The sequence below is a fragment of the Phragmites australis genome, chromosome 4 (assembly GCF_958298935.1).
Source record: "Phragmites australis chromosome 4, lpPhrAust1.1, whole genome shotgun sequence".
Lineage (NCBI taxonomy): Eukaryota > Viridiplantae > Streptophyta > Magnoliopsida > Poales > Poaceae > Phragmites > Phragmites australis.
The window spans coordinates 43,698,972-43,717,391 of NC_084924.1; the positions used below are offsets into that span (position 1 = coordinate 43,698,972).

At 43.0% G+C, this 18,420-nt stretch overlaps 1 protein-coding gene across 1 annotated transcript; it reads right to left on the bottom strand.

Annotated features, from left to right (window-relative positions):
- Positions 1–8,195: 8,195 nt before the first annotated feature.
- LOC133914439 (transcription repressor OFP7-like) lies at positions 8,196–9,386 on the bottom strand. Its single transcript, XM_062357543.1, has one exon. The coding sequence runs from the start codon at positions 9,319–9,321 to the stop codon at positions 8,470–8,472; it is 852 nt and encodes a 283-aa protein (XP_062213527.1). The 5' UTR covers positions 9,322–9,386; the 3' UTR covers positions 8,196–8,469.
- Between the last annotated feature and the right edge of the window lie 9,034 nt (positions 9,387–18,420).

Consider the following 18,420-nt stretch of genomic DNA (forward strand, 5'->3'; position numbering starts at 1 on the left):
CCTTCGGCGCCAAGCCATTTGCTTGCCCTTCACCACGGATGGTCCATCGCAGCCGAGTCTTGCTTGCCCTTCACCGTCTTGCCATAGAAAACCACTTTGTATTCGACATCTTCAAGGAATTCACTTTTTCATATATGGAGTCCACTCTTGTTCTTCACTCTTGGCATATATGATTTCAATTCAACTTATGCATTTTTATGGATCCTAACCCCAACTCACTCTCAAGCATAAAGTACATGAGTTAGTCCATAAAACCTAAATGACAACATTTATACCTTAAGTTACTTGATCTCCACAAGTAACTTATTAGCCTTCATGCATATTATCAATCTTCATATAGAACCTAACCCCACTCATTCTTAAACACATAGCACACAGGTTAGTCCATAAAACTCTATTAATAAGTTATACCTTTAGTTACTTGATCTCCACAAGTAACTTAGCATTCAAGCTTATTGCTAATCTTATTGAGCTTCTTCTTCTTATGAGCATCACCAAGAGCTCCTTTATTTAGATGCATATTTCTCCTCCATGCATCACATCCGAGCATCACCTAGAGCTCGTTCATCTCGATGTACTTTCAATCTTCCCATTCACCTAGAGTTCATGCATGTCTCTTCACCTATGCTTCACCTATTGAACAACCTACTAACAATCTCAACAACATTGTTAGTCCATATGTATTGTCATTAATTACCAAAACCATACATAGGGGCTAGATGCACTTTCAATAAGCCATGCTCCGATTTGACCGCACACTGACAACTACGCAGCAAACACTAAGCATTAAACCATATCAGGCGAACCCATCCATGGCTACTTCATCTCCAACACACTCCCTTCCAAGGCTACCGGGTCAGGGTCAGGGTCCAGGTCCGGGTCCTACAAGGGTAAGGGCAAGATGGGCCCTTACGAGCTATGGTGCGACCGCCATGATAGATTCAAGCGTGACAAAGCGGAGCGAAAGAGAAATGAAGACCCTGAGCAGAAGGACCGCTTGCACAAGGCACGCATGCCGCGGTGCGACTGCGAAAAAATAGCACAACTGAAACCGATCATGCTTGCCACAGCCACTGACGCTTGGTTCCAATGTGGGGTAAGTGTGCATGACATCCTATCGGTATAGAGAATATCATCTAATTCAGTTGTTTCCCTCCAACAGTATAACATACCCAGGTGCACGTACGAGTGGTACGCGAACAAAGAAGAGTACGATGACATCCACTACGACTACGATAAGGCTGAGGCAATGGGGTGCGCAGATGTTGAACGACTGAAGAAGTGGCTAAAGGGACTCAATGAAGAGTGGTGGGATAAGTACCTAACTACATGCGGTAACATGCAGGTCTCCACATTGCGTTTGCGGCCTACCGGCAGTGCCGGGGCCTGTGGCAAGTGGAATGGCACAAGGGTACATGTGTAGCAAGCCATACCCCCATGGATGCAACTTCCAAGAGATCTGGGAATATCTAGACGAGAAGCCTCCATCTTTTCCACCAACCCAGTAAATATTGTCTTGTACCTGGCAGTCTGTCTTTCCATAATGCATGGTTCGCTTAGCGATGGAGTACTACATGTCGTTGTAATGTGTCGTAGATTGTGTGCGAGTAGGGTACGAGTCGGTGCATATTGCCTTACGTATTGTAGCCATAGATAGACAATAAATTGCTTACAATGACCCTTGTATGTGATGTACTTTAATTTCTTCAATAAAATGACCGGGATTTATCACTCTGCAATCACATTATTTCTAATCCCAATGATTTCATAGGATTCCCTGCCTTCCATGCAGAGACACTAATAACTCGTTGCTGAACTTTTACAGAATGAAATGACCACATCAAACATCATCTTTCACAGGGAATCTCTGTCAAGCATCAATGCTACAACTTTTTCAGCTTTCACAGGAAATCCTATGCTCCATCCCCCTGCCAAGCCCATGCACCCAGTCCATGCACCAGCCCCCAGCCACTATAAATAATCCCACCATCATCCATGTGTACATCACTCCTTCCCCAGCTCTCGCAACAGCAATGTTTTCCTCAGCTCCACCAAGCCCATCCAAAAAATATTGAGGATTTCCATCCCCCAGGGGGTTCAACTACCGATGTGCTTCTGTGGTGACTATTGTAGGCTTCGCGAGTCTCAGGACATCTCCTATACCTATGGCCTACGCTTCTTCATGTGTGCCAGTACGAGTACCCACCGGTACAGCGGCATAGATCACTCATGTGGCTTTTTCCATTTTATTTCATGCAATGTCTTACTAATCTCTCATCTTCTTTTGTTTGTCAAGTCGCCTCCACCTATCTGTGACTTCATGGAAAGGCTAGACATGGAGCAAGATGAGCACCAGAAGCGGTGGGTCGACATGAGCATGCGCTGGAGGAGGGAAGCGTACGAACGCCGGGAGTATGAACAACAGCAGAAGGAACTCCGGCTAAATCGTCAGGAGGAGGAGCGCATGAGACAGGCAGCAGCGGAGCGCGCAAAGCAGAGAGGGAAATGAAGCAGGAGAGAGCTCGTCGGGCTAAGGAGAAGGGCCTCGATGCCCTCAGAAAGGGAAAATATCTTAGGTGCACTCAGTAGAGAGCATCTACTGTAACTGACCTATTTTTATTCCCTAAGACATGTTAGGTATAGTAACGGCACACTATTAGATTAGTCTTCAGGCGTACCGTACGTGTCAATATTTGTTGTCACGATAAACTCTATGTTCCATAAAATATTTGTCATCGTATGTTACCTCCGTGCCGAGTTCTATGCTAAATATGCACTATTTTTCAAATTTTTGTCTAAACAAATTTATATGCACATATATAGATATTACAAATATTCCTATATATATGCACATATCGCTCATTCAGTGGGCAAGTACAAGATGTCGCCCGTTCACTGGGCGAGATCAGGTCTCGCCTGTTCAGCGAGCGAGAACTTCATCTCGCCTAGTGAACGGGCGAGATCTACCTCTCTCCGATTAATTAAATCGTATAAAAGCCGCAGACGCCTGGGCCTACAACATCTCGCCTATTGAACGGGTGAGATCTTATTCTTGCCTGTTGAACAGACGATGGTATGTTAGCTATGGATTTTTTAAACCATCGTGTATTTTGAAATTATTATAGAACAAAATATATTTAAAAAAACGATTGTTTCCGCGGGCACTGGGCCAACTGACACAAAATCCAACTGCCGACCCAGGGTGACGGACACGAAACGCGTCCTTTCGCGGGGCATTTAATGGTCACCCCCGAGACCCCATCCCTCTCAACCCATAACCGGCAAGGCCTCGGAGCATATGGACGAAGTAGGCCGCCGGCGTTACGTGGAAGCGGTCCCCCGAGGCCTGCTCGTGGTGCTGGCCCCGGCAGTGGCGGTGGCCATGGCGAATGGCCACGGAGAAGTAAGCCTGCTGACGCCGGCGGCGCGACCGCACCGTGTGCTCATCGTGCCCATCCTTGTCCGCCCCCAGCGCCTTGGTCTCCTGAAGAACGTCGGGCCTGCGGCTGCGGTTGCAAGACTCGCCTGTGCGCTCATCTGGGCGCTAGTGGTTATATTTTCGCCTTGAATGAGTGGGCTATGACTATGAGTGTGTTTGAATCTTTTGCCAATCTTGCTTTGTTACGCGAACAACAATCTACGCCCACTTGGGCTGTAGCTATGCCAATTGCGAATTCGACATGTGTAGTATTCTCCAGCAGTGTGGCGAATGTCTGTACGAGACCGAATCTTGTTGCTCTTTTCATGGAAGCTTTTAAAGGGATCAATGTGCTGAAACATGTTCAATCGATCAACGAAATATATAGTAATTTCTAGGATCTGTGTTAATTCCACATCTCGTTGATCGACCTGATTATTTTCCTGAGCATGTATGAGCGATAAATTTTCATCTACTTAAACTTGTCATGTGAGAAGTTTAATTTTCTCATCTCCAGTTATCACAGGCGTTGGTTTTTAGTGTGCCGTATATCACGATCAAGTATGGATAAACGATCTCTGGGAAAACATGGCAAGACAGGGATAAATGATGCACATTGCACCCTGAACTCAAGACGTACGCCAATGTTTGTAGGAACTTGGCCAGAACAGTGAACTGGCAGCATTCGGTCCACGCCGACCTGGACTCTTGGGCTTCTCAACCGGACCGGGGCGCTGGCCACCCTGCCCAGCCAACTCTCATCCACTCTCCAGCCGGCAGTGCCGCCGAAGCAAGCTGGTACCGAAAACCAAACTAAGCAGGAGTTGCAACACTCTGTGGGCATTTCCCAAGGGTTGAACACTAGAACAAACTTGAACCGCGTTTAGATGGATCGCTTTTTAGCCAGACCTTCACCAGGCAGTGCGTGTCATGCTCTTGCATGCTGCCCCCCCATGATACTCCCGAGACAAGCTGCTCCAACCATGATGATTCTGCCTCTTCCTGATGATGAGTCCCTCAAAATCAGGGGGCGCTCGCTTCGTCAGCAGCTTTCTGCCATCTCTAATTATGGAAGCATCCAAGGCCCTACAGAGTGGCGGCCATGTGGTGTAATCTCACGCATGGATGCAGGGTAAGGTCCTCTACTCCTGCACCTGCAGGGGCTAGTGGCTATAGCTTGCCACTTTTGCTATCATCTTCAAGCTTCAGCAATCAGAACATCTCAGCGTGAAGGCACTCAGTCACTAATGCAGGCCGGCAGGCTAAGTCCGCTACTCCAGTGAGATGGCAGTGTACTACTGTACTTACAATGTGTTAAAGATGTTTGATTTAGTACTGTAACTTAGTAGAGTGCTTCAATTAGCTGTTCACCCCATTTCTGCAAGAATGATTTTGGGTTTTGGTTTCCACAGAAAATTGAGTAGATACTTTTTCAATTGGCAAAATCCGGTTCACAGATATGTTTCCAGGAACGTGTTTCCGTTAGGCGACTAAAAATTGCCTAAGGTATGATCGACGGTACCAATGATGAACTAGGGATGGGGTTTTTCGATTAGGGGAGTTTTCTTTGCTGCTAGGGTTAGAGGGATGGTATGAGAGGTGGCTGCCTTGATGGCAGGTGGGGCACCACCAATCACAAGTGGCAGAGGGTGGTCGATGGACAGTGCTAACGGTGAGGAAGGAAAGAATGCAACCTAGTGACATTTGGTTGGCGTGGTGGTGTGGATCCGACGGCAAGAAACCATCAGAGACAGAAGGAGGTGGGCGGGGCATGGAAGCATGTCGCGGAGAGCAGGATTCGAAATATCATCGGTAACCGCTTGGTTATCGTGGTTACCAGGCGATATTTCAAATAAAATTTGACGCTCGGTTCGAACCGTATTTATAAAACGAGTGGTTACCGACTAAATTCAAATTTAAAATTAAAAAAATAAAATTTGATGAATTTCAATCAGCTTCTATCAAATTTTACCGTATTACTGTAAGTTACCGTCGTCGAGTGATTTTCGGAGGTAAAATGCATTTGTAAATTTTGGCGTCAAATATATGACGAGGTTGCCTGACATTGTGATCGTCCTTGATCAGCAAAAAGAGAGCAGGTGGGCGATGGGACCAAGAGAAACATGCAGGTGACGGTAGGAAGAAGAAAGGGCGATGAGCCTTAGGTGCAGATCGAATCGCTGTCATTTGTCGACGGTAAAAGGAGTTGATTTCAAGCAAATGATCATTAGCATCTCCCTTTCAAAAAAATATCACACTATAGTGACATCTACAATGAATTTTGCAGATATAGGAATACAATTCAATTGCCTTACATATAGAGACAACACCATCGAAATATTGTTTAGAACACGCGTCCAACATTAAGTAGGATATGTAATGAATTAAGCACGCAGATTCAGCTAGAGTAGTATTTATTCGGAGAGAGAACACGGAACAATCCCGGTACTACGTCCCTTTCTTAAAAAAAGAGGAACCACGGAAGATAGTCAATTGCAGACACAACAAAATTCGAATTCGAATTACCAAGATTTGGCCGTTACAAACATTCCGGTTATTCATTTACTGCATGAACACCGTCATGTGATCCGCATGCACTGACGCACACGGCACATATATTTCTGGTGAGGACAGACTAAATGATGACCTGTAGCACTAATTTAGTACAGTGTACAGCTATACTTTTTTTCTTGAGAAACCAAATGAGCAAGGATTTCAAACCGAATGATTCACTTACAAAGCTTGCCTGGACAGATTTGTACAATAGAACTGTACCATTTTGCTGGAGGTGAGTACTGCTATTCAAATTAATCCATGATGTTTCTGCTAGTACTGGTAAAAGGTTGTGCTAGAGGGAGAAGAGAATCCAAACTCCACTAGGTCAAGGTTCGCGTGAATAAAGACGCTTCGAGGTCTCCAAACGCGAACGCGCAAGGTGCCTACTAATCTCTGTAAATGTACGTCGCATCAAATCACATCGCATCAACTGTTTGCTTTCTTTCTGCACAGACTTTTTGGGCAATTGCATGATAAACGGATGTGAATGTTTCTCTTGAACAAATCCCAATTTCTTAATAAATCTATCTATTATATTATTATTTACGAGAAAAAATAAGTCATCACTCTGGCTTTAGAGCTTACAAAATTATCACGTTCATATAAAAAAAGAAAAAAATAGACCATTTATTATTATAAACATTTAACAATCTAGATTTAACCAAATAATCCATATCAAATACGATTAATACACAACTAAATTCGAAATTAAAAAATATGAAAAATTAACAATTCGATTTTCATACAATTTGAGAAACAAAATATTCAAATAAAGAGGCTAAATGAAATAAAATAAATAATATTTGAAACTGAGGTTAGAATAGAAAAAAGAAGATTCCATATCAAATATAGTCTTTGAAAAAAATCAGATTATTATAAGAGTCAAATACCTAAATAAAAAGTCTATATAAAATACAATTAATCAATAGCTAAAATTCATAATGAAAAATAATGCAATTACTAAGATTATAAATTAAGAAGTATCATGTAGTTAAAGGTCGTCGCATCAAGCAAGAAGTAGCCAATGCACAATACGTAGTTAGGATAAACATATTATGATTTTAGTTAGGTATTTGATAGTTGATTGAAATGTCCGATTTTGTTAGTTGATTAAAATGTGTACGAATCGAACTAATATATATATATATATATATATATATATATATATATATATATATATATATATATATATAGGACACCTATTCTATACTCCTAGGAGTATGTACTCCCACATGCAATATACCACCTAAACAAACACTTTATACTCTTTTATCATTTTTAGTATACTCTAATACTAATTCTAAGATACTCCAATATGAGTTGTAAGAAAAAAAATTCAATGTTAGCCTTTCATTTTTGCTATATACTCTTTTTTATACATAAAAGAAGTATATACGCAAATTATGATAAAAATCATGGAATTTCATAAAAATTTTCGTGGGATTTGTATTGTAGTATCTTATAATTACTAATGAAGTATATTTAAAGTGATAAAGAAGTATAACACACGTGTAAAAGTGGTATATGAGATGTGGGAGTACATACACCCAGGAGTACATACTAGTTTTCCTATATATATATATATATATATATATATACACACACACACGCATGCGATTCGAGTACAAGTTTAAAGCATAAATAATTCTCTCTTCTACTAATATATTTTTTATCTTTTCTTTTAATTTTATATGTTTTATAACTAAATAACATTGACCTCATACAAAAGTTAAAAGACTAATTTTTATTTAAAATTAATGTAGTAAAAATTACAATGAGACTAGTCACGTTATTAACGTAGACAACTAATTAAATAAAATGTAAATTAATGTAGGAGAAGACAAGACAGCAAATCGCCAAAACAAAAGAATATTTATTTTGAACTATGGGAACAAAAGAAAATTAAAACTACCATTCTGGTACTACAAGATAAGTAGGAGTACCTACTATAAAAAAAATTCACCTTGTTTTTTCTCCGTATGGAGCCTACTAGACCTAGTGCAAGTGCGCATCACTTCATGTTGTGTCGTACGGGCCATCGCTGCCCTGCGGTGATGGAAGAAAATGGCGGACCATATAAACCGACAACGAATTCAATTACTTTCTTCTCCAGCGTTTGTGGTCAGTCTGCACGAAATGGCAATGCTAGACGCGTACGTAAAAGTTCTACGGAAACAAGAATCCGTGAAGGATTCGAGGGAGCGGTTCACGATCTACTGGTAACATAAAGGAGAGAGTGCAGATGGATTGGCATCGAGAAATAGTGCCATACACTCACTCACTTACACCAGGTCACGTCACATCAGATCAGAGTAAGTCGTGATAGTCGTGACACCAATTTCCATAGCTGAAAAGACTAGCATGCAGGAGGCCGAAAGGAACCGGAGCCGTTAACCCAATTAAGAAACGTAATTTACAGACGCCTACATGTACATATAATCCCATTTTACAGAGTAAAACAAGAGTACGTTTGCCACTGATAAAGCTACGTTCTTCTACGGATGAGATACGGCTGCAGCCTTGCAGCTTGATGGGCCGTGGGAGTGGGACGGCGGGTTGGAGAAGACGGCCTCCCACACGTCGCCGAATGCCGCCACGATGTCGCGGCGGTGGCGCCGGTCGTTCAGCGCCAGGAAGCAGCGGAGCAGGCGCTCGAGGCCGTCGGCGTCGTAAATGCAGCGCGCCGCCACCATGTCCACCATGGACTGCCGGAAGTCGGCGCGGGGGTCATCGGAGCGCTTCACCACCGCGAAGCTCCCGGCCATGGCGACCTCCTCCCCCGCGGCGATGGCGCTGTTCGCGCTCGCGCCCGTCGACGAGGACTCCGTCGTGGTCGACGTCACCAGCGTCGAAGACTCCGCCCCGCCGCAGCCGCCGCCGCTGCGGCTGTACGCGTACGGCTCGTCGTCGTCGCTGCTGAACCATCCGCTGTCGCTGGACGACCAGCTCGCGGCCCTCCGGTGGAGTACCCTACGGCGTCGGCGAGAGCGCCGCACCCGCCGCCGCGCGTCGATCTTGAGGCGAGGCGTGTCTTCGCCGCCGTCGGTGGCGTAGGTGTTGGCGTTGGCGGCCTCGATGACGTGCCAGCGGGAGCTCTTCAGCCAGCGGTACGCCGGCGTGCCACGGGCCGGATGGAGGTCATCAGCTCCGCAGTCGACAGCGCAGCCTTCGGTGCCGCAGGCTGCCGGGGGCTGGGGCTGCCGCCGAGGGACGCGGCATGGGCTACACACGGCGCCCGCAGGGGCCGGGACGACGGGCAGGTGGTCGCTGGTGAGGAGGGTGGTCGCGGGGGTGACCGCGGCGGCGGCGGTCGGCGAGCGGCAGGAGTGGAAGAGGCGCTTGGCCATGGGAGGAGGAGGAGGAGGGAGGAGCAACGAAACGAAACGAGCTTGGCGGGGTGGTGGTGGCGATGGCCAGTGAGGTGGCGTAAATGAGGCGGGGGTTGGGTTGGCGCGTTTATATGGGGAAGCGTGTGAGGGTCGGGGTTGGAGGCCGGGGGAACCGGCAGCTGGGCCTGCTGGGTTGCTGCCTTCGGGGGTGCCCCGGCTGATCTGGGGTAGCGATTGTGATGGTTGTGGAGTGTCGTGCGCATTCTGCAGAAGGATTTTCCGTGCACGCCATGTTTCAGAGCCGTATGCTGGTTTTTTGTTGACACTAAGCAGCACGGCTTTGTTCTTTGTAAGTTTAATAACTCGGCATCAGTAGAACATCGTGAACATAAGAAATCACGAATGGCACTAGGCCATCCTCTTTTTTTCCCGAACGGTTGAGAGCAGCACTGCTCTTTCATTTAAGAAGAATGAGAATTACAATTTTCTAGTGTGATTTACATAGGAAAACCAAAAGCTCCTGAATCATCTATAAAGAAAGCCTAATCTATTTCCGGCAAACCACAAGCCACCTTCCTCAAACTGATTTCTTCCTCAAAACCGATTTAAGAAGAATGGGAATTACATTTTCATATTGTGTGATTTACATAGAAAATCCAAAAGCTCATAAACCATCAATAAAGGAAGCCTAATCTATCTCCGGCAAGTCAAGAGCCGCCTTCCTCAAACCGAATTGTTCCTTGATCAAAATCGAAACTTGGGCTGGCTGGAGGGTCTTCTGATAGGTAATTCTGAACATCTGGTCGTTTCAAAATTCGAAACTCTGCACCGTGGTGCATGGGCCCTTGATTCTCTTTCCGGATGCTACGTTGGAGTGCTGATGGACGGTCAAGGACTGATGGTCGACCTTGTGCTCAAACAAGACGTTTCCAAACATTGATGTATGTAAAAAAATAGCGAGCAGTGTTAGTTGAAGGGTTGATTGGCTCTAATGTCAAAACATGAAGTACATTGGTGTATGAGAAGCTTAAGATGATTACAAGTGAACTCCCCTTTTTGGTAAGGATTCTAGACTACTTGGATCATGGCAGTTGTCGAGAAAATCTTGGGTTCATTTGCTAAAGCATTTCCTTGTGACTGGGAAAATGAGTACATCGATTTAGGCAACCATGGTCCTGTGGTGCAGAGATGCCCGTCAACTGGAGTTCCCATGCTTCGATGCTTCTTCTCAGCTGGATTCGTTCACGACACCCAAAGTTTACGAGGCCTCTGCCCTGCTGACGGTGTTGGATAGCCTTGCTTTCGCAGTCTTGTGCTAGAATGTATATGCCATAAAAGATGCACCATAGTACAATTTATTGTGCTAGCATTATCTGGTACGATTATTCGAAACTACATCCGATGTTCTTCGCCCTTCTTTTTTAAGTGGGTTCCTATCACTTCCTCCTTGACGTTCTGCGTAATTCATTTCCATTTTCAGGCCACTGCTGCGACGGTATGTTCCATTGCAACTGGAAAACCTAAGCGTAACTTGACAGAGCAGTGACCATTCACCGCCTTGCTGTTGCAGGACATCGCTTCTGATGAGCAACCTCTACCACTCCACACTTCGTATAGGTAGGCCACGTGGGGCTCGCCCGAGGTCGTCGGGATGATGGCCACCCTGTGGGATGCTGGGGAGACGGCGACCATCATGAAAGATCACGGTGGTGGTGTTTCGGATGGTGAGATGGAAGTGCAGATGGGTGCTGAGTTCCACGGCCGCGACGCTGCGCCTTCATCGTCTTCGCGGCCTTTCGACCGTCCACGACTGCGAAGCTTGTTAATTCCTCTGCTATGATCTCTTTGAGTCTTTTACTGCGAAGACACCTCAGTCCTTTCAAAAGTGTCCATAGCTTTGTTTTCGATCGGGTTGATCACGGGTCCCATTCTGAGTCACCGACATTAAGCCCCAGATTTATCTATGGAAGACGACATAGGTTGAGTCTGGTGATATTTATCATAGGCTATCTGGATAGGATGAAAGAGATCTTCAGATGCCAATGTCAAGTTACGCTTGGCGTCTTATGCTGAAATTGATCTCGGACTCTCTCCCTAATGTATCCTAACTGACAATCGAGAGATGATAAGAGCACGCTTTTACTATCGTACTATGATCGGGAAGCAACCGATTCCTTGGTTACAGTCCCGTTCTACGCAACGCCACAAACTAAAAACAAAACAACAGAGCTCATGGGAGAGAGTTCTCATGTAGCTATCGCACGCCTCCACATACTAAAACCCTAGTCGGATTCAAAGGGTGCGCTGCAGTAGAGCGAAGACCGTCATCGAACTGTTTCAATAATCTTCGCCAAGCTCTCCCTCAAGCTGGCGACAAACGTCACAGACAATTTCTCGGCATCGACCCTCGTCACCGCGCACAAACAACGCCTACATCACCAATCCACTTCTTGGATCTAATGGCGTCACCGAACGGGTACACACCTCACGCTTTTACAATTAGAGTGTCTGATGTTAGAGCTAATCATTAGTGGTCAATAATGGCATCAGAGCCATTAGTCCTAACAAGACCCAATTAGACTTAATTAGTTTTGGATGACACCAATTTGTGAATAATTAGACTTAATCATCTTAATTAGTGGTAAATTGACTCTAATTGCTCTTGGTTTAAGTGTTTTTTTTATTTCGGATTAGATGAAATTGGGCCTAATTAGCTTCGGTTTAGATCTTTTAGTGTTCAATTATGTGTTTTCAAGATCAAATTAGGCTCGAATTAATGCGAATTAATGTTTTATGCTTCGGATTAGAGACGATTAATCTTGTTTAGTAACATTTATGCATGTATGTGTATGCTTGTGTGTTTTTTGGGTTAGTTTGGGGGCAAATCGACATGTGGAAGTGCTGAATTGAGCACTGGTAACATTTAGAAGGAGAGGAATAGGGGAAACCCCAAAACCCTAATGGAAATTCTAAAGAAAATACAAAATTTGCCAATCCGAACACTAAATCACAAATCAAAGCCCTAGACAAGAAGAAGAAGGGGATCTTATGCTTGTGCACTTATGTCATCATCGGATTCGCCTTCTCCTCCTCTGATGCGTGCGGATCTTCCTCAAAAGCTCATGCCTCCGTCTTGTGTGTGCACGTCGGAGCTTCGCCACCTAGCACTTCCTCTTGCCTCACGCGCCATCAACATGAGTGACACCATAGCTCCAACAGATGGACACGCACTCCGACAGGTAGATACCAACTGTAACGCCCCGGATTTCAACAAACCCGGAACGCTACCGACTCCTAACAAGAACCTAACAAATCCGAAAATTATAAGAATTTTTGATAGAGTTTCCTCCTGTATTTATTGCTTTTTAGCACAAACAAACTACATTCATCACAAACAGAAAATTTATAAACTGGAAGTAAACATAACAGTCTAAAACTTTTACCCGAAATAACTCACGGACTCGTTACATTACACCAAAAGCAGCCACAAGCTGCAAACTGACCAAAATAACCAAGTACGACACTAAAAGGTTTAGAATACAACTATAAAATGATTTAAGTGTGATCACTTGTCACTATATGATGCTATTTTTCATTCCGAATATGTCGTGAGCAGAGGTACCTAAAAATCAAATGAAATACAAGTATGAGTAAAAACACTCAACAAGTACAGATATGATACTGGAGGAACGGACGCATCAACATCGTCAATGAAGAACGGGAAATATTGGGTTTCCTTTTTCTTGAAAACAGCAAGAAGATAATAGTTTCCATCGATACGGAATGTCCTGAATTTTCTTTCCATTTACCGGTAAAATCGAGTAAGTGGGACCAGCACTCACTCATAGGATTATGAACATAAAAATCAAATTGCTTGGTAACACCGGATCATGAATGATAGATAAACATAAAACAACTTGAAATTGGAATATTGATATGAACTCATTCTTGAACTTGAACCATGTGAATATAGAAAAATTCAAATATTGAATAAACACAATAGAAAGGGATCGGCAAAACATTTGTCAAGCAAAGCAAGCCAATCATGGGTTCGTTATGCACTTGCCTTAATCGTGACGAGAAACTGGCTTTGCGCCGTTAACACCGACACTCTCAAAACCTGAACAACAAGATCGTGCTCAGAAGTTGTCCCAAAACGTCCATATGACTATACATTGGATGTCTGAACTACTCTTTCTAGCTGAATCTCAAAATCCCGATTCCATCATTTTTTTTCGGAGAACTCGACCAAGGTTCTGAGTTGCTCGTTGATCGAGCCGTAACTTTTATTCTACTTAACATATGACGACAGATAGATACATCTAGAGCATCTACGGGAAATATCGTACGTCTTTCGCTTTAAACACATAGCCGAAATTGGCTCCAGCCATTTCTAGCTTTCGGATGTTCTCTCGCTGCTAAACGATAACGCTTCCAACCAAACGTCCAACGACAAAATCAACCGTCCAAATATATTTACGAACAACTAGGGATTACGAATATGTTACCCTCGTGAATTACGAACTAACGACAGATCCGACGAAATACCCATAAAAATCCCCTTGTTTCTCTTTTTCCCTTTTTTCCTTTCCTTTTCCTTTTCTCTCTTTTTCTTTCCTTTCTTCTTTCCTTTCCTTCCTTTCTTTCTCTGTTGCCTGCTCCTACTCGGCAGCACGGCGGCAGCCGGAGGCAGCCGCTCTGATCGGTGCCGAGTGACTTTCCCTTGTGAATTCGCCTCTTTGCAGCTTCAGACCGCCACCTACTTATCTTTCAGCGCACGCAGAACGATGGTCTCTATTATCACTTTTTTATATAAAGAAATCCAGTTATCAACTTTGCCTCACCGTAATTTCTGAGCTTGGCAGTGTTAACACACGACAGTCCCGACTACGCGCACGTCGACCTGCTCCCTCGGCCGCAAATCATCGTCCCAGCTTTCGTAGCACGTACTACAAGTTCCTGTCCTAGAATAGGTCCCCTTGTGTACTGAAACCACCCGATGCGCCATCACCCAACCATCCAACCGTCCAGCGTCAGTTATTATTGTCGTACACGCAACACATCGCGTACAATTACTAAAAACGACACGGGATCGATGGATCCAAGTGGAGCTGGGGCGAGGAGTGGCGCGTCTCGCAATCTCCACGCACGACCAGCCTGCGCTGCGATCTTTTCGTTCCGTGCACATCACCGCGTCCAGAATCAGATAGCTCCGGCGTCTCATTTCGCCGTGCCCCGTGCGCGCGCGGTCACATGCGACGCGCGATGACCCTGACCGCCGAGCGAGGGCGCGGGAGTGGGCCGTGCCGGGTGCTGCTCCGCTAAGGGCGCGCCCCTAACCCCCGGGACCGCGGAAGCGACGGTGCGAGGGCGCGTGTGCGGCCGCTGCGCCACGCTGACGCCGAAGCGCTGCTGAGCACAGGCAGAGAGGCACACGCGCACGCGGAGGCGGAGGCGGAGGCGGCCCCGGTCCCTGACCCGTCGTCGCGGCGCGGGCTGCTTGTCCGCGCTCGCTCGTCGCGTGCGCGCCCATGTCAATGCGCCAGCGCGCTCGCGGTTCTCCAAGTGGGCACAGGGTTCGAGGTGGGCGAGCCTCCGGGTTTATCTGGTGGCTTGCTTCGTACGTACGTCGGGGGCCGGGGTCAATCCAGATTCCGGGCTGCGGCCGGAGAACCACCGTGCAATCGGACGCAGCGCGCCCATGCCGGATCACGACGTGGAAATTAGGAAACAACACTTTGTGGCGCGGTGTTTAGCAAATAGCACTCCAAACTTAAATATTCAGCAAATAGAACTCTAAGTACCATTTCAGTTAAGAAAATAACACCCCTCGTTCTTTTTCTCTTCTCCCATATTTTTTGGCCTTTTTCCATTTGTAAATGATCTAAATGCCCTTATTGCTCATCAGATAAATAAATATATACAAATAGAGCCACGAGACATTTTAGATAGAAAAATAGATATTTAGAGTTATATTTTAAGATTTAGTACATAACAGAAATATTTTGTACATAGTTTGTCTGTACTGCTACACTGTTAAAGTGAATCTATTAGGTACTAAATCTTAAAATGGAACTGTTAAATGTTTATTTCTCTATCTGAAATATCTTATGGCTCTATTTATACTGCTATTTGTATATATTTGTCTATCTAATAAGTAGTAAGGGTATTTGGGTCATTCACAAATGGAAAAAAGGGGCAAAAAAATGGGAGAAGAGAAAAAAAAAAGGACGAGTGCGATTTTCTGAATTAAAGTAGTTTTAGAGTGCTATTTACTAAATATTTGAGTTTTAAATGTTATTTGCTAAATACGGTTTAAAGAAGTGCTGTTTCCTCAATTTCCCCGATCACGAGTAGCGTACTCGTTTTTGTTTGGTTGGACCGCCCCTTTCAGTTGGAGAGTTTCGACATTACCTGCCGTGTCAATCCAGATCTATTAGCCCCGGACTGGCCGTGGCAGGTGGAGTACTTCCCTTCATTAAATTACTCCGTATTAGTTTACTTATCACTATTTTTTATTATAATAAATTTAACTAAATGTTTTTAAAAAGAGATTTATAAATACTTAAAATATATAATAATAATAAAGTTTATTTTATGATAAATCTAGTAATATAAAAACTTTAAGTGTCTATAAATTCTTTTTAACAAAACACACGATCAAACTGTTATAGTAAAAAATGTGACAAGTAAATAAAATAAAAGTAGTACAAGATGCAGCCGGACTGTAGCTATTGGACGTGTCTTGTTAGAAATCAGCCGGACTGTGGCTATTGGACGTGTCTTGTTAGAAATCAAGTGCGATGATTTTGAATCAGCGGAACGTTTAGGAAGCTTGACCTCGGGCGAATTGCAAAAATGCGAAGAATTCTAGAAGCAAGAATAGAGACGATCACACGGATTCTAGTACGAGCAAGATTGGTTGCTCATGTGCTCTAGCCTGATCTTTACGTGTGAGTCAAGCGCAGCTTAGCTAGGCTGAATGCATATAATGGCATTTTGTTTAATTATCTGTATTTATTTAATCTAATTAAGAAGAAATGATATTTGATTACTTGTATAAAAAGATAGTCTGATATAAAAGTGGATAAATAAATATTGTTATGATATTTATTTTGTGTAACTATACTTTTATAATCCTTAATTTATCTTATTAAGTCTTATTATTCTTTAAAAGATATCGATATCACTTAATACACACTAATCACGTATTAATAACATAATTAACAAAGGCAAGCTGAAAAATCCTTTTACATCACGGGAGCTAGGGCGAAGGAGATATATAGACAACTAAACACTGCTGCATATATCCCACGAAACAGGTTAAGTCATATGGAAGGAACCAATTAGGCCTGTGTTCACAGAAAGAAAAGGAACTTTTTATATTTATATATATTTTATTTTTTAGTATTTGTAAAAATAAAAGATTATTCTAAAATTTTGCATATTTAGACTACAAGAAAGGTGATAGTAAGACGTTAGCCTTTCTAACCGACAATATATTATGTGGCCTATAACGTAATATATCCAAAATTAAATACTCTTACTAATATGACGCCCATATCAACGAATCTTTTTCACACACACAAGCAGGTCTACTTTTTCACACATACACGTTCACGAGACGGACGTAGACTTTCCCAATCCAGCTCTAAATCGCACGGCAGTGCCACGCTTCTACGTTCCTGCGTTTTTGCTCTCGCCAAGCATAATTCGCTCCGCCAAATCTGCAGCTATCCAAGGCAAAAGAAAAAGGAAACCTTCGTGAACGATCGATTGCTGCTTGGCTGACAAAAAATGTGACAGCTGTTGAACGGCGATTGTTGGTTCGACGAAACGTTGACACTGACAGTCACGTTGGTTAAAAATTAAAAATTATGCTAGTGCTTTATAAGTTTTTATTCTTAGACCATCTCCAATAAATACTTTAAAATTTCATTTTCTATAGTACTATTATAATATCTTCTAATACTATTATAATATTCTTTATTTTTTTTTATTTCTAACAGCTGTATAGCGAGCAGAGGAGGGAGCAAAGTGTTGAAACAGTGTTACTGGTTGCTTTTTTCAGCGCTGCTGGGGATGGCCTTCGATAGGATAGATAATATTTTATATGTACTATATTTTAAAATATATGTATTTTTATAAATATTAAAATTGACAAAAAAATAAAAAAATCGAAAGAAGAGAGCCAGATTCGGTAGACACATAAATCTCGGAGTCAAAAAAATTGAAAGTTCCTGGGCTTCAATTTAAAACTACAGTTCGGGCCGCAAGTTTTGTTCCATGGCCTAGTTGAGTAAAAAGAAAGTACCCAAAAGAGCCCAAGCGAGCTGTACACGCGTCCTATGCCACTGGATATTTTTTAAGTCAGAATTAGACATAGACAGTGTCATATAATTATTTTTCATTCTTAATTCTATTTAACACTTTTTTCTTAAAAACGACGTGGAACAGATAGTCAAGTACATATCCATTAGTGGGATAGATGCAATTTGTTACTTCATTAGAATCCCCATACAACACATTAAATAATATAAAAATTTAATCAAATTAAATAATAAGATATAAAAATAAAATATTCAATATTATCTATCTACATATATATAACAACCTATTCATATATTAATATATTTTTTAAGTAAAATCGTAATAAATTTTCTTATAACACCTAACATTAGAATAGTTCATAAATCATCATATATTATCCTAGATTTTTTCTTGGGTTCAAAAATCAAATAGTGTAGAACAAGGATACTAATCAATCTCATATTTATTTCACAAACCCTTAGATAGTCAGACGTGCAATAAAAAAACAGCTTATCACAAAAACATAGTTCTAACAGTTCAAAGACTCGCCTTTTCCAGCACCTGATCTACTCATGGAGATGCATATATGTGTTGTGTAGATTTTGGTCTTACGTGAGTAATCTCGGTCCTGAGTCCGTGTCAAGGCCGTTCAGAATGTCAGATACCAACACTTCCACCTATACCAGTCCATTGTGTATTTTGATGTTACAGCCACAAAATCACTGCATAACACAACATTCAGAAACGAATAAAAAAATTTGCAGGTGCTGTCTTCAACAAATGGTAAACGTTGTCTGAAGCTTGTAA